At 39.4% G+C, this 25,781-nt stretch overlaps 1 protein-coding gene across 1 annotated transcript in view; it reads left to right on the plus strand.

The window, feature by feature from the left end:
* The first annotated feature begins 17,456 nt into the window (after positions 1 to 17,456).
* Positions 17,457 to 25,781, plus strand: part of adamts16 (ADAM metallopeptidase with thrombospondin type 1 motif, 16) — a 48,368-nt gene continuing 40,043 nt past the window's right edge. The window contains exons 1-3 of the mRNA XM_008432174.2: positions 17,457 to 18,008; positions 18,157 to 18,244; positions 22,284 to 22,642. Coding sequence (XP_008430396.1) covers positions 17,919 to 18,008; positions 18,157 to 18,244; positions 22,284 to 22,642 — 537 coding nt within the window. The 5' untranslated portion in view covers positions 17,457 to 17,918. The remainder of the gene's footprint in view (positions 18,009 to 18,156; positions 18,245 to 22,283; positions 22,643 to 25,781) is intronic.

A 25,781-nucleotide genomic window follows, 5' to 3' on the forward strand; every position in this document is an offset into this window, starting at 1 on the left:
GGAGAGCAGATGGGAGCTGATTCAGTTTACTGCCTGATAAACTAAGGCTCAAGTAAATATATTTTTTTTCCTTCTTTTGTGTTGGTTATGACAAATAACCAGCGCAAAAGAATGAGGTGGTTTTTATTTCCCCTTGTTTACCAATTGTTTTCCAAGCAATCGGATCTAGGCAACAGTTTGTGGGTCCAGCTAATGGCCCGACGTGACTTCATGCGTAAAGTAGTCGCAGTTTTGAAGAACAACAACAAAACAAAACTGACACACATTTTCAAAAGCTAATTTTCTTAATCTGTCATGATCTGTTGGACTTTGAACTCAGTTTGCTTATTTTGACTATTTTGGTCCATCTTGTGGTTCCTGCCTCTCGACACCCGTTTTCCATCAGCTGATTTACTCACCTGTGTTGCATTCAGTAATAAAGTTCACAGTATTATACAACAATAATGCCATAATATAATGGTTGCTTTTCTTCTTTTGACCTACAGTACTTAGTGACATTAAACATCTGCGTATCGTCAATGAAGAATCTGAGACTGAAATCTTTTGTGTCAAATCGTTTTATGCTTCTTTGCTTCTTTCACACCAGGTCTGTCTAGTTGCATTATGAAGCTTATCCTGATTTATTGATGCTGGTAAAACAAAACAAAAAAACAACCCCTGGTTTTATGCAGTTTCCTTCATACAGAGGTTCTGGGCTTCCTGGAGGCGTGGACTGTGTTGAGGTTTTAAATTTTAAAACCTCAACACAGTCCCAATCGCAAACTTTTGCCCATTTCATATGTAACGTGTCAGTTCGATGCTAAGAATCTTACTGGAAACTGCCTCCTCCACTGAAAGAAAGACATGCCGATCCGAACAAGGCGGCTGTTAATGTTAATTCAATATTTAGAAGCGTGGCCAACATGGACCGAGTGGCTTTGTTCACCTCTTCCACCGTCGATGCTAAAACTACAGTCAGACTATAATTCTAAAACAACACAGAAAATCAATGTCATATGTTCTCCTTCTGTTTGCTGATTTGTAGAGAATCTACCAGAGACAATCCAAGTCAGGGTGAGAAAGTCCAGACTGTGATGTAAGTGAGAATTTCTTTCTGAGAGGCATTGCATAGGATAGCAATAACCAGACTATGGATATAGAAATAATATAGAATAGAATAATTTAGAATAAAGCCAATAGTGATTCATTTAGTTTATTGTTGTTGGTTTGATTAATCCTGTAGTCTGTGATCACTGAACGGGCGCAATTGTCGTCTTCACACAGTTTTGATCGAGATGAACAGTGAATGAAGAGGATCAACATGTGACATGACTTTTGTTTAAGCCATCGTCTGGGATAAAAGTCTTTGTCAGTCTGCCTGGTAAAACATTTATTTAATTTGGGCACATTATCTAATTATAACTGAGTGATTGTAGGCATTAAATTTAATTTCATGTGGATAAGCAGCCAGCATTACCCATTGTGTCTCCAGTCGGAAAGGTTTTGTTACTTTCTCCATTGTACGGTACGAAATTCTGTACTCTGAGACGTTTATAATAAGATCATTAATATAATTGTTCTTATAACAAAGTGGTAGACTTTGATTAGTGGAGACATGGCTACCGCGGAATGACTTCACTTTTTACAGGAGTGTGACAATGATTCTGTAGCTTCAGCACAGTAAATGGGACGTTTAGCTGCACACGTCAGATGCCGATAATGATCTGATTCAGCCAAACAGTCTCCATATTCATGTCCAGGACTCTATTAAATAACGCCACTACAAACCAAAAGTGACTGGCAGCTCTAAGCTTTGTAGCATTGTAGGAGCAGTGCAAAGATGCCTCAAGCATTTTTCCCCTATGCATGCCTCCCTAAGCAAAAGCAGATCTAGGCACTTCCCATTTTATCCAGACAGCATACATATAGTAGGACTGGGTCTAAGAGCAACAGCAAGTGTTAACAATATGTTTAAAGGTTCCACGTAGAAACTGTTATTAAGAGGAAGGATGTGCAAAGAAAAACTAAAACGCTCCAAGAACTGGTTAAAGGAAACACAGATCAAAAGCTTAAGCAATAAATTACATGACATCTGTATGTAAGCGTTTTCCCTCCTAACCCCCCCAACCGCCTCCTCCGAAAAACCATCTGAATGTCAGATCTGTTTCGCTTGCCAGCATCAGACCTGTCATCTTTTATCTTTGACCCAGATCAGAGGACGGAATGTGGTTTTAACTAGTGTAGACATGGATATGTAAACTCCCTGCACTGTGGGGTCACAGGGCAGACCGCATTCCAAAGGAACCCCCTAATATTGAAAGCAGAAATATATTGGTGGATTTATGGGAGATAGTTTTTTTTTTTTATGGTCCATTGTCATATTTCAAATCTCAAACACTTAGAAAAGTGGACTTCTCCTTTTTGAGAAAGATCCTAAAAAAATTATAAACACAAGCACCCATCAGAGTTGGTACATAAAATTTTTAGCTTCTCTGACAGAATATAAGTACTTTGACAAATTTCTGTGATTTCACAGAAATGTTTACTTTTACTTTAGAAACACATTTTCCCACCAACGGGTTTCTGTTAGCGGATACTAACCCGACATAGATATTTTCTGGTTCACTGACCCCGCCGCGCTGGCAGCCATTGCAGTGTCTGCCAACTTGCGTCTCAGTATCTTTGAACATTGCAACCAAAATAGAACTTCCCTCCTGCAACAAATGGTCACCTATTCTGTCACTGATGAGAACACATGCTGACAGAGGTGGTGACCTGTGATGATTGTCCGTTGCACACAGAGTGTTGGTGTTTTCTCTTTGTACGTGCGTGCGTGCGTGCGTATGTGTGTGTGTGTGTCTGGCTGTGTCAGATGAGTGATCCAAAAGAGATTGTTTGTAGAGTCTGGATGAGCAACAGCGAAGGAAGTACGTTCAACTTTGAGCTTTGCCACTGTGGAGGGTTTTGCAGGTTAAAGTGCAAAGTGACAGTCGTAACATATTCTCTCGCAAATATTTCTGAGGGACCTGTCGGGGTCCATTCAGTCACACAAGCCTTGATGTTTTTTGTGGAGATTTTATGTTAGACTAGCTCAAATTTCATAATGATGAAGTGGGAGGAAAAAGGACATGTAGTAAAAATGTTTTACAAATAATTACCTGCATCTGGTTTATATTAATCCCCCTGAGTCAACACTTTGACTTCTTAACTTTTGCTGCAATGCCAGTGGCAAGTTTATACATTTGCTAATCTAAAGACTGCATTTTTTTCTTTGCTAAATAGCTAAAACTCAGATTTAAAAGAGAGAACCCAAGTCTTAGTATACATTCTACATTAAATGTGGTTCTATATTTATGATCGTTGTCCTGCTGGCAGGTGAATCACCTCCAAAGTCTAAAATCATCCTAACCTTTCAACAAGTTTTCTTCCAGGATTACCCAGAACTTATAGGTTTACACTTCTTTCCATCGAAAAGCATCCCTACAGCACGATGCAGCCACCATCAGGTTTGTGCAGCGTTCATGGTGATTTGCAGTTTGTATATTGACCCAAGATCTCATCTGACCAGATCACCTTCTTGCCCTTCTTCCACATTAGTCATTCAGTATAACTTGGAGCCACTTTTTTACAGAGAGACTTGACAAAACACTTTCAAGGTTACAGGTTAAAATCAAACGTCATCCAGCTATGCAATGTATTTCCAACATCATTTCGTTTTTGCGGCTGTGTACGAAAACAAAGCCACGAAAGAGACCTAGTACTGTGCTGCTAGGTCTCTTATTCGTTGACAGTTCCTCACTGTGAAATCTTTGCTTGACTGAAAGTAAAGCGTATTCTAACTAAAACAAAAACAAAAAAACAAGCACTTTTAGCAAATTCTGTGTGATCAAAACACAATCCTTTGACTTTAGAAACAAATAAATGGTTGTGGATATTTAACAAGCAGGGAGGCTCAAAGGAATCATCATTCAGTTGCAGGATAATTTCCTTGAGAGCTATGCCACCATGTAGCAGGAGAACTTTTGTGCCAGTTCGGTGTGAGTCAGAACGTAACAATGGGATTGTTCGTCTATAACTCCCAAAACATTTATTTGATAGTCCTAAATTCAGATATTTTTTTCTTTTTTTTTTTAAGACCTGCAGGTGAACACAAACTTCACATTTCGAAAGACAATTACTTCTGAGTCACATAGTGATGGTGTGTCTCTGTGTGTGGCTGAGTGTCTTCCTGGGTGGTCTGAAAATGTTCTGTTCTTTGATTTCCACTGGTGGCAGAGGTGGATTGCTGGTTTGGTGACTGGTGGCGAATTGATGTCTGTCAGTATTATGTGCCAACAAAATTTTAATCCATTTGAGCAAATACAGTGCAGCTTTGAATAGTCTGGTGGTGTGACTCATTCCTCCTCATGTATTCTGAATGTGTTCTCCTAATGAGAGGGAGCAATTGTTACAGACTATTACCATTCCCGTTTTGACAGTGATCAGCACAGATGTCCTAATCCAATGATAGGTATTGAATCATGTCCCCAAACAAGGTATTTATCAATGATCAGTGATAGAATGCCTGACTAAACGTAACTCCCAATACCACCCAAGTACTATTTTGGATTTTATCAGCTGGACAATATTGTCTCATTTTCTTAACTTTTAATCATAGTGTATTTCTATGTTAATGACTTGCGAGACCATTAACATTTTTTTTCTTCACTTAACTAAGATAGGTCCCTAGCAATCTAACTTTTCTCCTTTTTTTTTCTTCCACTTTCACTGACATGAAAAAACGTACTTTGTGCTTTAAGCCAGACTTTGTTATTTGACCTGTTCAAATCACTGGGGAGAGAAAAGATAGTTAAAACTTTCAATGCAAAGTGTTTAAAGGTGTTTCATTTATGTGTTCACTGTTGTCCACATAGGTCTCCAAATTCACCAGATCCCAATGCAGTAGAACAGAGCACATTTGTGACGTAGTGAAACAAGAGATTTGGATCAAGGCTGCCATTTGGGGGCAAAACATGGCAACTACCAGGACACACATTGGTGAGCGAGTGAGCGAAGGTCGACTATGTAATATTGGTGAAAGGTATTGTGTTATTATACTGCTTCTCAAAGCTACTAAATTTTAATGCATCTATTGTACATGTACCTGACTTTACTAATCATTTGTAGAAGGAGCAAAATATTGGTACAACACAAGTGTTTACCAGATTTGAAAAGGTGTCGAAACCTTAAAGTTTAAATTACTGTGAATCTCACTGGGTCAGTTTTGAAAGACGTAGATAAAAAATTGCGGCCTCCCTGCAATCCTTTCTGCACTGCAGGGGACATAGTGAATGAGTTCATGAATAATTAATATATTTTTTCCTTAAAAAATGCTGTGCAAATATACATTTTATCCCATAAAGAGTCTATTAGCTTATACATATAAGCTTAAAATATAACTTATTCAAAAAGAGACTGTGGTTTTTGCAACAAGACATGCATTTTGCAATTGCCATCCTTCTCAGCAGGGCATTTTAAATGCATGAGGTTTGAACTAAATCAGGAGGTTTGTGCTTTCTCTCATCTGTCCTCCATCAGATCCCACTCCACATGTCCCTTGGACACTAGTGGACTGTTCAGTACCAAGGTTCTTGTCCAAAATATTAATTTCCACGTGGCAGAAAACTCCTACTGGTTTGCACACATGCAAAAGTTCGAGTGCAGAGACGAATACTTTCCTTCGGTTCTGGCACAGTAAAATAGACCCACTGTCCAGCACAGGAGGAGAGACTGGCATTTGCATCCCCGGTGAACAGACACCGCAGTTAGCCTGCGTTTTTGCATGGTTTGGGCAAAGCTTCCAGAGTTACAGACTAATGCAAATACTTCTTGATGCCTACGCACTCAGTATCGCTTCAAGTTAAGATGTTGACGATCCCCAATTTGGGAGGAAAAAAAAAAAAGCTTTGCCTAGACTGCCATCTTTGATAAAATATTTGCACATTTTGCCTGCCCAAGATAAAAGCAGCTTCATATAACAGGGCTGCTTACAAAATAGAGAGGTGGTGAACTTCAGCAAGCTTTCACCCCTGCAGAGTGTCATAAGACTAGCCACTTTGTTTTCATGATCCACCCCTCCAGAGATGCTCTTTCTGCCCCACTGATCACACATACAGCTGACTCCCAATAATTAGGACAATTCCTCTGGCCTTCATTTTATAATTTGGGCAAATCTACAAAGAAAAACCTGAGTAGGTAGCAGGGTTTTGACAGGCAGCTTTTGAGCAAAAAGGTTTTTGTTTACACGTAATCAACTTTATTTCTTCTCGTTTATTATAACGAAAGTAGAGGAAATGTATCCCGTTTCATTTGATAGCTCGCATCTTCGTGAAGGAATTTGTCTTCAGCCATATACACACTACACGTCACATGCTTACAGTGAAGCCAGTGTTTTCCTTGTAAAACTGTTGCTAAAAATAAACACACAGATAATTGGGACTAATTACCTAAAGCACTACTTGGAAAGAGAAAGAACACTACGATGATTGCTGCTATTAATCAGATTAATCAGGACAAACGTCAACTTGCATCCCAGTTTGAACTATAACTACTTTTGAGGTCAAGCGGGGTCATGACAAGACCTCCCACATTGCAACACTTTGTGAACCAACCAACGTTGAGCGCTGACATCAGCACAATAGTTTTACTAATCAGTCATCTAAATCCTGAGTCTGAGTGTCCCGAATGTTGTCTAATGTTAATACAACAGCAACACGTCTCGATTCTCAGTTGTCACCGAGGTGTTGAGAGGTCCAAACAGATTCAAGGTTTGCAAAGACTATAGACTCTGTCGTGCACAATACATTGTTTTGTTTATTTATTTCTCTAATTGCCCTAATCATTCCTGAAAGCCTAACACATTTATGCACAATAGGACTAGATAAACTGTGGATCTACAAACATAATAGAATGTGTACATGATTATGGCAACATGATGGAAAACTATAGTAGCAAAAGAAGAAAAAACACCACAGATCCCTCACAAGACAAGGTGTCAGTGTTGGGATTGTAAATCCCGGATTTAAAGGAAATCTGCAAATGTGAGGTCTTAAAAGCCTTCTGAGAAATGAAAGCACAATCTCTTTGTGACATTACTGTTATGCTTAGAATCTTAAAGATGATAAACTACTGACGCATGGGTACCCACAGTTTTATGCCTCTGGATTTGTTTGTGCATACCAGTTTGTGATCACCAATTGAACCACCATGCAAGTGATGGTGTATGAACCCCAGTCCTTTCTTTGTCAGATAATCTTTTGAACCCGTTGTTGTGTTACTCTATATCTTTTCTAACTGATCTGGGTTACAATAATCATCCACTTGTGAATCCGAGTTCTCAAACAACTGAAGTAACTGTGTTCATGATTGAATAATTGGTGCCATAGCAAATACATTAAGATAATTTTATGTGTGCTGGGAAAAGAAAATATGAATTAAAATTAGAAAAGGGGAATTAATGAAAGAGGCTCTAAAAGCAAAGTAGGTATAAGCACAGCTGGCTTATGGGACCACTGAGCTGAACTGGAAGCTGACCAGAGGAGCTGGAAGCAGCTTATGGAAAACTGGAGTTCAAATTTGAAGGGTAATAAGGTAAATGGATGCAGGTGTTCCTGAAGGAAACAGGGAGCAGGTGGTGACTGACAACACATAGAAAACAAGGGGGTAAAAAAAACACACTATGAGAACCTATGGAGGTTGCTGACAATCTGAACAATAAAAAAATCTAAACAATAAATTAAATTCAAGGACCAGGGAATCCAAACAACTCAAAAATAGATATATATTGTAAAAGTATTGTACTCTTGCTATTTGACCTTTTCGTGAGTCTTCTTCTGGACTTTAATTTCCATTGTTGTGTTTTTGCATAATTTGGAACTGAATGAAATCAGTGTTTGTCTTCTGAGAAAAAAAAAAAGAGTAAAACTTGAGCATCTGCAAGTATTTAGGTTTGGAACTGATTTACTAAGAGTCGATATGTGTATAGGTTAAACAGATAAAAGCTCTAAACATGTCGGTGTTTTTTAACAGACTGCTGAGTTTTTCAAAAACTAACTAAGCCCACAGTCATGAGCAAAGCTGGAAGCCACCACCTCCTCTCATTTCACTCTCACCTTCATATTCCTTTCTTGCCTCCCTTCATGTTTGCTCCTTGTCAGCTCCCATTAGCCTCCCCTCTGTGATGCTCAGAAAGGAATTTCAGAGCTGCTGTCAGCTGCACACACACATTTAAAGACCAAAACTCTTAAGCATAAAAATACACGCATGAACAGACTGTCTGTCAAACTCACACATACACACACAAATCACGAGAGTGCATTAACTGAGGGTGTATGCACTCATGTATGCACACACGAGTTCTCTTGATGATAGTATTAGCTAGCTAACTAGATGACTCAAAGCACCTGGAAGAAGCCAAAACAGGAAAGTAGTAAAACTACATAAATTGTTTCTAAAAGCGTATTTATATACAGCAAATTGTAATTTATGCAGTCAGTCATACTGATGGCCAACATCTTCAGTTTAAGTGTCCCCAACCAAACACCTCTACTGATTATGGGGAAACACCAAATCAGCCAATCATGCAGCAGCAACCCCATGCATTCAGCCATCTAAACGTTAAGAAGACAATTTGTTGAAGTGAGGATCAGAAAGTGGATTTAGGCTTCGTTGAAAATGACATGGTTGCTGCTGCCAGGTGAGCTGATCTGAGTAAACTCACAACCATCTTTCACGTTTTGTAGAGAATGATCCAAAAAGGAAAAAAAAACCAGCAGTGTGTCCCATTTTTGTGTCCATAAAGGAAAGCGGTCAATTTCCAGACTGGTTCAAACTTCTATGAAAAAAAGGTAAGAATAGTTCGAAGAAGCAATTGCTACAACTAAGATATGGGGACTACTATTTTTAAATGCACATCATGTCAAATATTACAATAGATGAGTAGGAGACCGTGTTGTGGTCAAGACCACCTAACCCGAGACCAAGACAAGACCGAGATCATAGTGTATCGAGACCAAGACAAGACCAAGACTTTTAGGGTCCGAGACCAAGTCAAGACCAAGACCGAGGGAAGTCGAGACCGAGTCAAGACCAGCGGCCCGCGTTAACTTACGCGACAAAATGAGAAATATGATCAAAATTGCTTCTCAAATTGATCTGAAAGATCCATATTCCCATAAAAACACCTAAATATTAAATATTTAATAAATCTAACCAATACTAAAAGCAGAAAAAACTTTGTTCTGTGTGTTGTAGTTGACTGCAGCTCCAGCCAGACCTTGCTTTAAATCTGAGGATCCTAAACTGTGTGGCGCGCCCTCTAGAGGGAGCACCATGCCATTGCATGGGAGGGGTTGAGGGAAGAAAAAAAAAACAGGAACGCCGTATGCGCTGTGTTTTTACCTTAGAATGGCCAACTCTCTGTTATTCCTCTGTCAGTTTGATACAGTAGGGGCTTCTGCACTTCCCATATCTGTGTCCTCTGTGAATTTTATCAGCAGTTAAAACTGTTTAATCCGTTGTTAACATGTCGTTTTCCGAGCCGCCTTAAAACGCAACGCTCGCGCTGGGTATAGACCTGTGCGGCAGTGAAGGAGACCTGCTGCTGCTGTGCAGAGCTACGCAGCTGTGTTAGAATCATGGCAGCAAACCAGCAAAAACGCAAAGAACTTTTCACAGTTCTGAGATGAGTAAAGCTGTTGGATGCAGGTAAAGTTATCAAAAAGATGACTAGCTAATATCAATACAGCACCTTAAACTTAACAAGTAGCTTGTAGGCTACTGGTATTGTTGTCTATGTTCAGCTACGATTCATTTTGCCCCCAAAAAAGTTGATTCCCCCCCCCACCCCTTGTTCGTCTGGAGCCGGGCCTAGGTAGAACAGGGAGTCTCTAAGAATCCACCCCACCCCCCAGCCCCATACATGTCGTTCAATCAGACGGCTATTTGTAAGCCATAGATAGTTTGGAAACCACTGGGGGGCCCAGGAGAAAAAGTTTGTGAACCACAGCTTTAAATACACTTTGAAACCATGACAACGCATGTATATCTATATAGTTATCATTGAAAACAATTTAATGACTTATTTTTGTCATAACTTGTTGCGTATGGTGAACTGACAACTCCTCTGACTGTCGGACTTCTTAATGCACATGCAGGCATGGTACTCACTGCATGTATGCTATTCTGACAGCATATGGTAATCTGATAGAACGGCTCTCAGTGACACTCAAGTCCTATCTTCTAAGTAAAGAGCTGTTCAGAAACATCGGACTGTTCCTGAATGACACGCCACTATATTGCAGACTTTTGGTCACAGCACTGTCCCATATATGCGACAAGTCAGTCAACACCTCCGCACAATAATTCAGCGCAGTGAGTGACTTTTTTTCATCACAAATGCTTGTGTCTCTGTACAGCTAGCTTTGCTAGCATCACGTCAACGGAGCTTAGCTTTCTTTGAGCTTCTTATCTAAATGACGAAAATAGTTAGACGTTGTCCCCACCGTCTGTGAAAGCGAAGCGCTGCTGAGTTAGCAGTGGCCATCAGATTTCTTATGATTTATGCAGCGCTATTCTATTACTGACGGTTAGACAGACATCTGCCGCTGAGAGGAAACCACTGCGCATGTCTCAGAGCGCCGCGTGCGAGTGAAAGGTGGGGAGAGGAGGGGAGGGGGAAGTAACAGAAACACGTAATTGCTTGATTTTAATCGGTGCGTTTTGCATCCTCTGAAAAAAAATATGTTAACAAATAAACTGGACAGTATGCTGTACGTTTAGTGATATTTTCACAGTTGCGGTCTTGAAATAAAATGCCGAGTCCTCAGCCCCCGAGACCGAGACAAGACCGAGACCATCAAAAAATGGTCTCGAGACCAAGACCGACTTCGAGTACTACAACACTGGGAGACCCTACCAGGTGTCACTGAGAACTCCCATGGGCTGCCCATTCCTGGAGCAGAATAGATTGGGGAAAACAATGTATGGTCCAAATAACTACAAATAATTTCACCTGAAACATTTGGATACTAGAGTCATAATTTAGTATAAACAATTTGAAAACATGAATAAATGTCCTCCACAGTCACCGGATCTCAAAACCCTAACCCCAACTTTTCTTACTATGTACCTGACCCACCAGAAAATTCATGCTCTTGAATGAACTTCCTTTCTGGATCAGTGCCTTGCGTGTGTACATCCCAGATGATATTGAAGACAGACATTCTGGCAAATAGCCAAGCTGATAGAGACAAGAGGCCAGAAGAATAAGCAGTCAGACCGACAGACAGAGGGGCTTTTACAGGAGCTGTCCGGCTCAAAGGTCAAAAACACTCCCAGCTGCTAGAGGAGTTCAATCTACTGGATGTGCTGCGCTTACTTCAGCATCTTTTATTTATTTCTTTATCTCACAATTTGATCTAACCCAAACACCCCCATAAACTTCTGTACGCCCCAAAGCAAAGTTCTGAGACAGTTAAAAAGTTCAAATGGTTGGCTGCGGCCCAATCAGCTGTCTTGGATTTGCAAAACAAATAGGAAAAACTGGCTCATGCAGAGCACTGAGGGTATTGCTTCACAACGTCATGTCACACCAGTTGCTCCATAGATACATAGTAAGTGTTGCACTACAGCTAGCGCACATGTGTGCCTGGCGTGTGCTATGTCAGAGAAGAAGGGATGCTTTACAGTGTGAGCCGCTGCTGACACTGTAAAAGCCCAAATTTCCTGAGCCTCCAAACATATGGTTAAAATTTGTTTTTTTATTGTGGTATTTTAACACTGATTAAATCCAGTATTTGGCAAACTTAGGCAATGTTTTTTTTTTTTTCATATCAGTTTTACAGGCTTAGAACATATCATTCTGAAGATGTCAATGCTTTCATATTTACTTATCATTTCACTTATTTTAGAAGAGTTTTAGTCATAAAAAGGCTAGCTGTTTGGCTTTGATATCTCCATCATATTCATTCATCTCCTTACTATATGAGTTCTTCATTGTGGCTTGTTGCAATTGGTCGTATATTTTACAATCACTAGGTTGAGATTCAAAGTCAACTTGTGGTTGACTACTTTATTTTTTATAAATATTTAAGGTTCAGTGGAATTAAATATTTGATTGGTAGTTGCTTGTCTTTAGCATAAATAATCTCTTTACAAACATGAAACAGTTGCTGTCTTTGTCATATTGTCTGACTTAGTTTTGTTTATTTCTGTGTTATTTTGGTTAGATCTGTCTTGTTCCGTGTGTTTCTTATAGTTATTCTTTGTTACTTTAGTTTTTCTAGGTTTCTTCAGTTTGGTTATTCTTTATTATTTCCTGACCCCCGGTGTACTCTATCTCGTACCCTGTGCCACTTTCTCTCTCCCTGTCATCAGGCTGCCTCCTGTTCCCTCCACTTGCACGTGCCATCAGTTAGCTCATCAGCCTAGCTCTTTTGTTCAGCGTTCAAACTCGTCAGTATTTAAGCTTCTCATTTTCAGTCACTACTCACCAGATCCTTTTGTGTACTTCCGTCCCTTCCTCGTTCTATCTCGTGTTTCCTTGCTGGTTTCCTACGCGTGTATTTTGTAGTTTTTGTTGTATTTTCTCATTAAAATTCTTCTATACCTACTCAACTCCTCCGTCATCTGCATTTGTTCAGTATATTCACAAATAAGCACAGATAAGCAGCCTTTTTTTAACAAACAGGTTGCTTCGGAACACAGTTGATCGCTATGTACTTTATTTACTGTATTTTTATTTTAAAATGTATGCTATGCTATTTTGTAGAATTTCAAACTCTTTCCATTAGTAAGCCATTTTCCAGGTCTATCTCCTAAAAGCTTTCCTTTGGAAGGCGCTATATATTTGTGGTCGTCAGCATTTTTTATTACTCTTACAGCTGTGTGGGCTTTATGAGTTCCCTTTAATATTTTGTCAAGCTACTGGTTTTAAATTGACTGTGGGACTGAGTCAACCTGTTGGTTCAGTGATTAGCTGGTTTTGTGATGGACTGGCAGCCTGTGCAGAGTGTACCTAACTTCTTTTCCCAATGACTAATGGAATAAAATTTAAATCTTCTCCAACCTTAAGCAGGAGATCTGACAGACACAAAATAAAGAAATGGGGAGAAAATGTTAAAGTGCTCATTAATAAAACAACATAATAAAATATCGGTCCATATTCAATGACAAAAGTCCATTTCATAAATAAACTATTAGCTACAGAGTCAAAATTGAGTTAAACTCTGCTGACTTGTGTTTATAGCAGAACCAGATTCCTTTCACCTTGATGCACATATTCAGATTTACAGCTAAAAGCAACTCATCAACAAAACCTAATCCACATTTATTTCTGCTGCCACGCAGCAAAGAATCTCATCTGGTTTTCTTTTATAGAGAGTAAAATGCTCAAGAATCATTCTACGGTCCTTTGGCTCCCACACTCTGAGCACTTCTATGAATGATTGTAGGGAGTTAGGAGACGTTGGCATGCTGCCTATCAGTGCAGCTGTGGAACACAGCTGAGACGAGGAGAATGACGAGAAGATTAAACGGGGTCAAATGTTACATTTTAGGCTTTAAACCCTTGCAAATTACTAATTACCTGCTTCAGGGTGTAACTTCCACATCAACTTTGGGTTACAAGTTCCAGATCACCAAGTTCAAGCTCAGATATTTTCTTCTAAGCTTTGAAAAGAATTGTTTCCAAACGATCAAGTGGAACAAAAGTAATAAATTAATTCAATTGCAACGCTATTGTGTTTTCCAGGCATGTAGTGACATTTTATAGCACAATCATTCCCTTCAGTTGTTATAAAAAATGCTGTGTATATGAAACATGACTTAAAAGAAATTTGACTTTGCAATTTGAAAACTTAAGGTCAGCTTTCTGTCTCTTTTTCCAACTTTAGCGCGTCATCAGAACCACACATTTCTATTACGCTGTTTACAACCATTCTTAGAAGAAGGGTTGGACTGAGAAGTAGTTTGTATGATGAGCTCAGCAGATGCACAATTCCAGCAGGCCAGCCACTCCTGCTGCTAGTCTTAAGTAGTTGAGTGGGGAAAACACTGGGGAGGGGTGCTCTGATTGATCAGAAACTATGATGTGACATGTGTCAAAGAAAAGTTAAAAAGAAAACATGCAACAACCAGGGAACACCAGCTATTTCTTTGGCCCTCAAGACTTCAGAGGCCCACAGAAATAGAAATTCAAGATGACGGTTGTGTCCTTAAATAATATTTTATCACTCAAATCAAATCATATAGGAAGTGCAATGAAATCGTTGTGTAATATTGTCGATTTGTTATTATTTAGTCTTAAAAAAATGCAAATTGAATGCAGAGAAAGCTACATTTTAAAAGTTTATTAAAGGGCAGTTTTACCTTAGTTTGAGGACATTGGTGATCTGGATGTGGTCTGAAATGAAAACAAGTTTGACCCCCCTGCACTAGAACCCATTAATGTTATTGAAGCAGCTTTTAATTTGAGTCCTTCATTCTGTCATTGTTGGTAACAGCCTGGCAGCATACCATCTCTTGAGTTGAAGATATCTGCCCACTCAATCTGGCAAAAGTTGTTCAACACATTGTGAGGACACGTCTTGTCCTCAGCAGTCTTTTGATAACCACAGATTTTCTGCTGAATTTAGTTCTGGACTCTGGCTAAGCCAATTCAAATCTTTTGAAGAAACACATTTTCCTCTTATGAAGTCATTCTTTTGTTGAAGTGGACATATGCTTGGACTCACTGCGACACTGGAACATAAAAATCAATCTTCATCTCAAGCTTTCTGTGTAAAGTTTTAGGTCATTCAAAGTTTTGTTATGTTTTTTTTCTTTTTCTTTTTTTTTTTTGTCTTGTCATTTTGTCCATGCTGGCAAAGGCTCCACTTTTTGTCTCTGGTATTCTGTGTTTTCTAAAATTATTTACGACTCATTTTTAATAGAATATGCCGCATTTGTATAATAAAACCAGTTGGACCTTTTGAAATCTCACCAGAAGGATTCTATTAGAACTACTGAACTCTTATTTCTCCATAATCAGATTCACTATAATAGATGCTAAGGGATGGAAATTAAATTCTATGAAATTACATTTTATTTTTTGTTTTGTTCTCAAGCAGATTTTCTTAGTTTTCACCTTGAATGTGGGGGGAAAAAATCAGTATGTGCACAACAAGACAAAATGTCAGTCTGGCTGGCAAGGACCATGCTGTCGTTTTTTTGTCGCGAGATCTTGTAAAGTTGGCCTTACAGAGGTAATGAAAAGGACTTTTACAGTGTGCCTGTAAAGTAACTGTAGTTACTCCTTCACACCAAAGGCAGGAGATTGTGCCAGTCGGAGTCAAAATGAGAAAGCCTATGGTGAGAGTTGCTGAGTTTGAAATGTTCACTCGCTCACTCAGGCAGGGTCAGGACCTGAGTTTATATTCTGAACACAATGTGAGTAGTGGACTACTTTATAATTATGTGCCGCCCATTTCGACTCTCATGTTACCTCATCTAAGGAGACTGACGAAACATCATGTATGTTGTTACAAGAGATGCTACTTTTCTCATGAAAATGAAAACTTTGCTCTCTGTGAAATGTTCCTGAAGTTGTTTTTCTGTTTTTGCATTTAAGCGTTACACATTATTTCTTTGTTAAAATGTGTTGCTGATATCAGACCATACAAATGGTGCACTTGGCCATGTCATTTCCTTTGTAGCTCTGTCTCTATTGTGGACAAAGCAGTTGAAGGAGTTACCGTAGCCACAAACTACATGTAGTTTGATTAGCTGCCACTACAGGGAGCTACTGCTGCAAGGTAGATTTTTGTTAACATAGAAAGTGAACTCACACTGCTTCTTGTGTTTCATTTGTGTGTGCGCGTGTGTGTGTGCGCGTGTGTGTGTGTGTCTTCTAGCTTCTCAGGTCCTGTTGCAACAGGTAGCCATTCAAACTGACCCGGATTCAAGTTCCTGTTAAAAGTTAATTTGCTCTTTTGTAACAAAGAATTGTGGCACAGTTCATAACTTGATTTATTTGGCTGGGTTTCCATGGCTGGATAACATCACACACACACACACACACACACACACACACACACACACACACACACACACACACACACACACACTCACACACACTCACACACATATATAAAGCTCGGGTCCTCTACCAACAGAGGCCCGGGACCTTGAGGGTTCTGCGCAGTATCTTGGCTGTGCCTAGAACTGCACATTTCTGGACTGAGATGTCTGATGTTGTTCCTGGGATCTGTTTTAGCCACTGCTTCAGTTTGGGGGTGACTGCCCCGAGGGCCCCGATGACCACAGGCACCACTGTGGTCTTCAACTTCCAGGCCTTTTCCAGTTCCTCTCTGAGGCCCTGGTATTTCTCCAGTTTCTCGTGCTCCTTTTTCCTGATGTTATAATCACTTGGTATTGCTACATCTACCACAACGGCTTTCCTCTGTTGTTTATCCACCACCACAATGTCCGGTTGGTTCGCCATTACCATTTTGTCTGTCTGGATCTGGAAGTCCCACAGGATCTTAGCTCGGTCATTCTCCACCACCTTTGGGGGGGATCCCCACGTTGATCTTGGGGCTTCCAGTCCATATTCTGCACAGATGTTCATGCATTGATCAGCACGACATGCCGGCTCAGACGTCGCCCGGCCAAACAAGGTCTGCGTCAGGTGCTGGGGAACCAGAGCACCTTGATGAAAAATGGGCTACTGGAGCAAGATGGAAATGGGTGAGAGGTGAAAACATGGATCTGTTGGTATATATATACAGTATATACATGGACGTGTGTGTGTGTGTGTGTGTGTGTAAATTGGCATTAAATGAAATTTGACTGCACTGTATTGTAACCAAAATTGCAAGAGAATTTAAATCTCTGGAAGACTTATTTCTGCAAATAAATTGTCTAGTAAAATGTCTTAAAATTATATTAATTGTGAATTGCCGCTAGATAAACACACTGTACTAAAATAAATAAATTAACAGTTAAAACATATTCAGTTGCAACGAAGTATGGCAAGTGAATGTCATTGACTTGAGCTCAGTGCAATATTGACAAATCACTTAATTTCTAGTAGAAATCAAATTAACACAACTGCACATGGTCTCAGGAAGTTAAAAACAAACATCTTGGGAACATTGTGTAACAACAGCTTTTTTTATGAGTAAAATGGTAGGCTATTGGTGATTGGTTATGCATATCACCAAGTAGTCATGACAAGTTTTAACTATATTTAATGCCAACTGATTTGATGGCGACATTTCCGCCCCCCGTCAGTCACTGCAGCGTGTTATGAATGAGTTGCGGGTGCGATCGATACAAACGCAGGTGCCAAACGTGATTGGCTGAAAGCCGGAGTCTAGTTATCGCCACCCCCTGCGCTCACTCCTCTGAACACACACTGTTACGTTCAGTGCTGCCTCGGCAGACTCCGCTGAGGAAAGGGCTCAGTGCGACTCTCACAGAAGTCTGCTATTGCCAATAAGAATCACGGCCTATTTATGACAATCACATGATTTCACTGGGAGTCCGAGTGGTCCGCAGGGGGTCACTGGGCAGCGAGAGACGCAGACCGCGGCAGAGGGAGTGAGTGCTGAGGGAGACTTGGGAGGAGAGGGGGGGAATGATTGTGGCTGGGAGAAAAGGAAACATGACTTAACAGGGGAGAGAACCTGAGTTCATGCACTTTCTTCTTCCATCTGGACTCTGCGCTTGGAGAGGAATGGATACCAAAGTGGTTCATCTAAGGAAGACTACATCTAAAACTGGTTGATGCTTTGTTCACCAAACTGCTGCAGCCGCTGTTTGACTTCTCAACTCAAGCTGCTGGAAGATCTCCCGAGTCTTTTTTTTTTCTTCTTTTTTTAAAATATATGCTGTAATTCATCAAAAGGTGATCCACAGAGATGGCTTTGTTGCGCCTTTTTCATGGAGTAGATATAAGCCTGACGCGGTGGTTGATTTTGTGCTTTATCTGCTTTGTCACATCGAGCAAAGTAAGTCTGCTGCACTGGATTAATTATCTCCTTTGCGCACGTACGCACACGTCTGCAGATCCTATTAAGTCATCACATTATAATGTAATTGTTGAAAGCATACCAATAGGTTTCCGGGAGACAAGCTCACTCTCCCTTTTCTTCGCAGAGCGTGCTTCTGAATAATGGTGCAGACCGTGCCGGGTATCAAGGTGCCTCCGCGGTTCTTCGATCGCTTAATTTACCTCTCCACACAGGTACGTCAGGTGTCAAAAGCTAATAAATATCTGACTGATTAAATCCCAAATGTTAATTTTCGTGTTGTGACGTGCGCGTGCAGGCATACGTTTATTATAGCGAGCTTTTCTGCAGTGTCCGAATCCAAGAAAGTCTTTCTTCCGCTCCGTGCATCTCTTGAGTCAGCGCTCACCTGTGCGGCGCGTTTCCTCTCTTCACCACAGGGAGGCGACACACAACCTGGCAGAAAATAGCCAGTGTCTGCTGCTGCTGCAGCAGCTGATCCCTGTTATCCGCATTATTGTTTTAGTGATTAAAATGATTTACCTTCTGTATGAATGAAGTTAATAATACGAGACATGTTAACTAAAACTATCGAATAGACTGCCCAAAGACTTCTAAGCTGTACCAAAGATCTGAGAAAAGGTTTTACAATGTACTGGTTCTCTAATTAGCTATTAGCTAATTATTAGTGTTTAGCAAACATATTCGTCTGCTTTTTGAGTTTGGATTTCAAGGCTGTGTCTACTTGTTTTTGAAGAAATATTTTGTTTATCATATTGTCACTTCTATGTGTGGTACTCTACTTCCTCATTATGTTCATCTGCATCAAACATTCACAACATATTTGACACTGACACGATGGAAATAATGGAGGATATAAATCCACTGCTCACACCAGTGTTGACTTTAAGTCAGACTGCTCACTGTTTTATCAGTGCTAATGGCCGTCAGGACTCACTAAACCAACACACTAACAAACTGCAAGATCTTGTCTCAGTTCAGCAGACGTCAGCAGACAAACTTTGTGTGTCTGTGTGCACTTTTCCCGCAGACTCTTTGTTTGACTATTGTCAGACACGGGTCAGTGCAGCTGTTTTTTTTTTTGTTTTTTTTTTTACTTGGAGTGGGACTGCTAACTAGAAGAGGGGGGGGTGTCTGCATACGGCTGTGTATGTGCGCCTGTGCTGATGATGCAGGACAAAGTTGTGAGAGAGGATCTGTTTTTGCTTACATCTACATGCCATACACCTAATCGCTGCATTTCTACTCAGTCAAACAGATTAATCGCAATGGCTAATACGTAAAGACTCGATGGTTGCCTTCCGCTGTAGCTAGAAACTGGTGCAGTCTATGCAAAGCCAGGTGCTTAAAATATATGTGCATGTGTTAATGAGAGTGGATGTATGTCATTCTGTGGGCAAGATCTTTACGACTGCCTCAAGATGGACCGCACAACAAAGTTCAAATCCCCAGTCAGTCGCACTGTTTGTGATGACACACCGTCTACCAGCCTGCAGAGCCAAACCATGTGTCTGGACTATATTTACTTATTATTAAAGCAGCTCACACTGCACATGACCAAAAAGAAATGACTCTAACTCACAATACAGTCAAGATTACTATTATTGTCTTTTAACCTGACAAAATGACCCATGACTCCATCAGTGCTACACTGTAATAATGCGTTTAATATCTTGCAGACGTTTTAACATCTTGGAACATTAACAGTTGTATTTGTCATGTTGTAACCACAAACTTCAACATGTTTTCTGGTGTTTTTGTAAGACAGACCGATACTGAGTCCTTTGTAGTCAAGACCTCTTGAGTACAAGAGGTCTTGACCTGTAGTCAACTACCTGTTGTAGTTGAGTAGTACATTTGACTACTCAAATGTAGTCAAGAGGGTCTTGACTACATTTGATATAAGAGGTTTAGCTCAAATGTCAAGCTTTGATCTAAACCTTTACATTTTAGCTGCTAGTCATTATTGTCCTACTGGAAGGTGAACCTCCACTCCGTTCTCTAGCAGCTTTACTTCCAGTATTCTCTGTGGTTAGATCCATCTTTTTAACCATTTACTCTGACCAGCTAGCCTGTCCTTGCTGATGAAAACTCTTGACATGGCGAAGGCATGTCACGGTGATTTGCCAAGTTAGCTCGCTGTCCCACTTTGCATGTAAGGCAAACATTTTAAGTTTGGTCTAGTTTACAGTATCTTCTGTCCTATGTTTGCATTGCTCCCAATGGTCATCACTCTATTATACATCCAGAACTTGGAACATTGTTTCATGACATAACCCTGTTTTAAATTTCACTGCAACAACACGACCTTCATGATGAGGGTGTATCACAGTGAAGACTTAAAACTGCACTGTTCAAATGAACAATGCGCTTTTGAAATAGATTTTTATTTCAAAACCAAAAATCTTTTACCTCTCTAAACAAAATCATGCTTCATTTTCTATTGGTCAACCACATAAAACTCTTAACTACTCTGAACTTTGTAGATGCAACATTACAACTACAGAGTAGGAATACTTTTACCAGGCAATTTAAATTGCAACTTTCTTCTACAATTAACAATAGAACTGTTGTTATTTTTTGGTTTTTTTGTGCTTTTAAGGGAGTTACTAAGCGATCATCAAATTTTGGGGAACTGTCCATTAGTTTCTCTTACCAAAGGACTATTGTGTGTATAAAAGTTTGAGGGGACAGGCTTGTGACCCCCTACCATGCTCCTGTATGACCTGCAGCTTTGCAGTCTGAAATGCAGTAAAACACTAAATCTAACATAACTCACATTCTGCAGAAGGGTCTGTTTTGGAAAAGCCTGCTTTACTTGTAATTATGTCTTGACCCTGCCAGTAGAAATATACGAGTAAGGTCAAGGAGAACATAAAAAAAGAAATGGGAAAAAATGTTATACTTTTTATTCTAGATGAAATACAGCGAGGAGAACAATGTTCACTTTGTTGTAATCAGCACAGACTTAGGAGAAAAGTGTTTCATTCTTGCCAAGGAATTAAAAAAGTGTTTCTTTTTTTTTCTTGTATTTGAGTCGCTATCAAAGCTACTAATATTGAACTTAATTGGTCAGAATTTATAGTCAATGATTTTGACAGGATTATCTAAAAGGAAATATTCTAGTAGCTAGGTAGGCAGTCGGGTCCTATGAGTTTAAACAGACCAAGTGTGAAAACAAAGTAGATTTATATGTGAAAAACGATATTGTGTGAAATTATATACCAGAGTCTACCATATAAGACTGGCAGTATTGTTAAGACCTAGGGTTGTTTCAGTTACGGCCTATTTACAGAGAATCTGGAAAGTATTCAGAGCGCTTCACTTTTTCCACATTCTGTTGTGTTACAGCCGTATTCCAAATTGTATTGATTTCTCTCATAAAGCATCTACACACAAATACCCCATCATTACAGAAAAATTACTTCTCTCAATACTGGACGTTTTCCGGTTACTAAATATACTTGTGTCTATAACAAGTTAAAGAAGCAGAGGTATGTTTGGAAATCAAAACCAACCGTCCATGGTGAAACATGGAGGTGGTAGGTTCACACACTGGATCCATTTTGCTGCCGCAGCTGAATGATTATTCAGCATTGATGCTGCAGGGATTTTTGAGTTAAGTTCTTGTATCCATACAATTCTAAAATAAATGTAGAACTAGACAGACAAAATTTATTCAAACACACAATGCCGTGAAAATATTACGATATTTTAAACTTGAATCAAATGGCACTGGTTTGCAACTATTTGCTGTGCATATAAGAAAATTCACCAACATTAACCAACATAGCAATTTAGGGGATTGCATAGCAAAAATTAGAAAGAAATTGTTGGGTTTTTTTTATTTTTAAGCAGACTGAATCATTATTGCATTTTTTTATGCTTAGATTCCCCTACAGCATCATAAATCTTTTGAATCCATTATAGTAACATCCAAGATATTTGGTCTTATTTTTGCCTCTCGCACTGAGTAAAAGACCAAGCTTTATATTGCCACATATTTCTCAAATTGTGTTTTACTTGTTTAGGTTCAAGGCTTCCTTAAAAGTCTGAAGTTTGGGATGATAATCAGACAAAAAACATGTTACACACCTTCTCTATGTCCAAAGAGTAAACACTGTCGTTAAGTGACTGGGACTTGTGTAGTTGCTTAGACTGCATTCTAATTCAAAGGCTTCAGTATTTATACAATTTTGCATAAATGATTTTCTTTTCCCCATTTGTTCCTGTCCTCTTTTATTTTCCACCCAGAATATGAAATAGTAACCCCATATGAGGTTAACCACCAAGGTGTGTACATCTCTCACGAAATCGCCCATCACAAGCGTAGAAGACGACGTCGATCCCTGACTCCAGATGCGGAACATCCAGAAACTGGCGGCAGCCACGAAGCAGTCCACTTCCAGCTCAGGGGCTTGGGCCAGGATTTCCACTTGGAGCTGAGTGAGGCTTCAGAGAGCCTGATGGCACCTGGCTTCACTGTTCAGGTCCTGGGAAGAAACGGCACAAAGAGCCTGAGGGCCTACCACCAAGACGACCACTGCTTTTACCAGGGGTCGCTGAGGTCAAGGGTCAACTCCTCAGTGGCTCTGTCCACATGCCTGGGAATGGTGAGTCTGAACACGCACAGAATCAGGTTGCAGCCTACGCCGGGTGGAAAGAAGGGAGAATATGCACTACCTAGCAGAACTATGCAAGAACTTTTATTTAACTTTTTCACCTTACAACCGCACACTGTGATGTATTTAGTTGGGATCGCTGTGCTGTTTGTTCTCTCGTGTCCGTTAGGTAAACTGTGAAACCTTCAGAGAACATCTGGGTTTAGGCTGATTAAATGACACACAGGTGGACTCTATTTACTAATTAGATGTGTTCTCTAAGCAATTGGCTACACCTGTGTTTGTTTAGCAGGATCTGAATCGAATACACGTGCCACCCATTCTTTCAAGGATTTTAGTTTTTGTAAACTAGTTTGAAAATCTATCCATCCACCTCACAATTATGTGATATTTTGTGCTGCAATATCAAATAAAATATCATAAATACATCAATGTTTGAAGTTACAATATGGCAATATTGGGTTTTTTTATCTGTCAAGAGGTTTGCAAATCTATCCATCCACCTCACAATTATGTGATATTTTGTGCTGCAATATCAAATAAAATACCATAAATACTTTAATGTTTGAAGTTGCAATATGGCAATATTGTTTTTTTTTTTATCTGTCAAGAGGTCAGTTGAACTAAGAGTGCATCTCTGGGACAATCTTGATTTAGTTTAGGTTTTGGCAGCATTTACATTCGTCATGGAGTGCTTTAATCACACTCCCCGAACTACAAAAAAAATCAGGAGTTTGGGAGCCAAATAAACTCAACTGGTCTCGATAGTGTGATAATATAAACACACTGAAGCCCACACATCAAGAAACAAAGAAGTTAGCAACCCATTTCAGTTTTCATCTGAAAAATGAGAGACTAAGATTTAATCAAAAGTAAATCAGACAACAAGGTCAGATTATAGTTATATTTGTAAATTGAGAGAAGACAAGTAGCATTTAACCCAGAAATGCTTAATAGACACTAGGCACTGGAATACTTGATGCTCAGTGGAAATGTCAAAAACTTAATTTGGTTTTCCCCAAGTAGCATTTTACGCGAGGTAAATATTAGTGGAAAGTTGAAACACCTTATAGAAGTGACACTTGTTCATGCAAACCTTTCAGAACAAAAACAATGTACATTCAGAAACCATAAACTGTGTTTAATCCCATCTAAGGTTGTAAAAGCACCACCTGCATGTTTTGTTTGTTTGTTTGTTTGTTTTTTTTTCTGGTGGTTTAATGAGGCAATTTAGTTTATGTGAGGTACTGCATCGCTGAAGATAATTTTATACTTATGCTGTTAGTTTGTGCAGAAGAATGGCCTAATTTTAACAGTGACCACCCTCGGTTTTGTCTTTCACAAATGTGATATAATACAAAAAATAATAATGACATTTGGTAAGTCAGAGTGCTGACCTCTGGTATTATTTGAGCCCTCTTAGCCCATCTCAATAAAAAAAAAAAAAAAAAAAAAAAAAAACTTTTGTGGACAAAGGTATAATCCTCTTAGTCTTAAAATCCTATACATATCATTTTCTCGGTTTTCACAAGGAACATTTCTTAACATAATAACATGACTCACTTTAACCACAGCCTGCCGCTTTTCTGTCTTTAACCGTATTAAAAGCCTGAGTCATACTGGTAATATTTAGATTTGTAGAAACCACTGCTGTGTCTGAGAATTGCCCTTTGAAACTAGAGGTTTCGAATGACACATCTCAGGGGACACTTGTTCATCTGTACGTGTGTATCTGCTCAGAGGAGTTCCAAAAAAAAAAAATGTAGCCATGAAGAGCCGCAGTGCCCATAAATGTGGTTCTCACGGTTGATATTGGCCAGGACAAAGTGGGCCATTGCATCCAAAGGGAATTGGAATTTTTCTGGTGCAAGTTGGGGAACTGCAATTATTTGTCTGCAATCAAAGATATTAAAGCTTCAGGGGAAAGATAAGGATAAAGTTCCCAAAATATCCACATGTTTCATAACAGGCTCCGAACCATGTTTGTTTTGTTTTTATAAACACGTATTTTCACAACATTATCTCACCAACAGCAACTGGTTGTAAGAAAAGTATTAACATGAATTTAGCCATTAAACTCCCCCAAAGAAGTACCTATAACACAAGTTTTAATTATTTTTAGATTTAGGGGTTTTTTGTGTCAAGAAGATTTGGCTAGTTTTAGGTTAGAAGGAAATGATCTTAGCATGTCTTAGTGCATAGATGCATGTCTTATACATCAGCATCAATAATTAAGCAGTGAATATATTTTTAATTCATTACTCATCATTTATTAGAGAGATACTATGCCACGGCCTACACAAGCAATGAGAAGACTGCTGACTTGACAATAGTCCATAAGAGAGTCATTAGTTAAATTTTGGGGGTTTTCTGGTCATTTTTTTTTTACTTCTAATGCTGTGGCTCCTTGATGTACAAGTACATCTCAACAAATAAGAGCATAACCACAAGTTATTTTAGTCTAGCAACTCAAGTCAAAACATGACACTAACATCAATTCATTACACACAAAGTAATGCTTTTTCAATCATTTATTTCTGTTTGTTTGGAGGAATTAGTCTTAAATGTTTGTTTGTAAAGAAGCTGGTTATTTACAGAGGACTATGTTGAAGCATATCAACAAAAAGATTAGTGGAAGGAAAAAATGTGCTTACAAAGTGCATGATTAACAGGGATAATTCTAACACTGAGAGGTGTGCTATGCAAAGCCCTTTAAGCAGATTGGCTTGGTCTGCAACTGGTGCCAGGACTTTAACAATTAATGCACAAAGATGTGGCACGGACATGGGTTACAACTGTTGTGTTTCTTGTGTTTAATTACTTGGCAATAGACAACATCTGGGGTGTCTTATCTGTGTTAAGGAGAAAAAAGGACCAGCCTGTTGCTTGGTGGTCTAATGTCTTTTCAGTCTTGAAATTGGATCATCAGCCATTGCAGACAAATTGTCTGGTACTGCTGCACTGTGCACAAGACAGGGGGCCATGCACTATGACATGGAAATGCAAAGATTTTATTTGGAAATTGATAATTTTTTCCTGCTCTAACTGTGCCAGCCCCTACACTTGGAGGACTGACATGATTGTACATTTTCTATTTCATGTCAAAATAAAGTTCTCATAGTACTGGGAC

Source organism: Poecilia reticulata, linkage group LG16 (genome assembly GCF_000633615.1).
Source record: "Poecilia reticulata strain Guanapo linkage group LG16, Guppy_female_1.0+MT, whole genome shotgun sequence".
Lineage (NCBI taxonomy): Eukaryota > Metazoa > Chordata > Actinopteri > Cyprinodontiformes > Poeciliidae > Poecilia > Poecilia reticulata.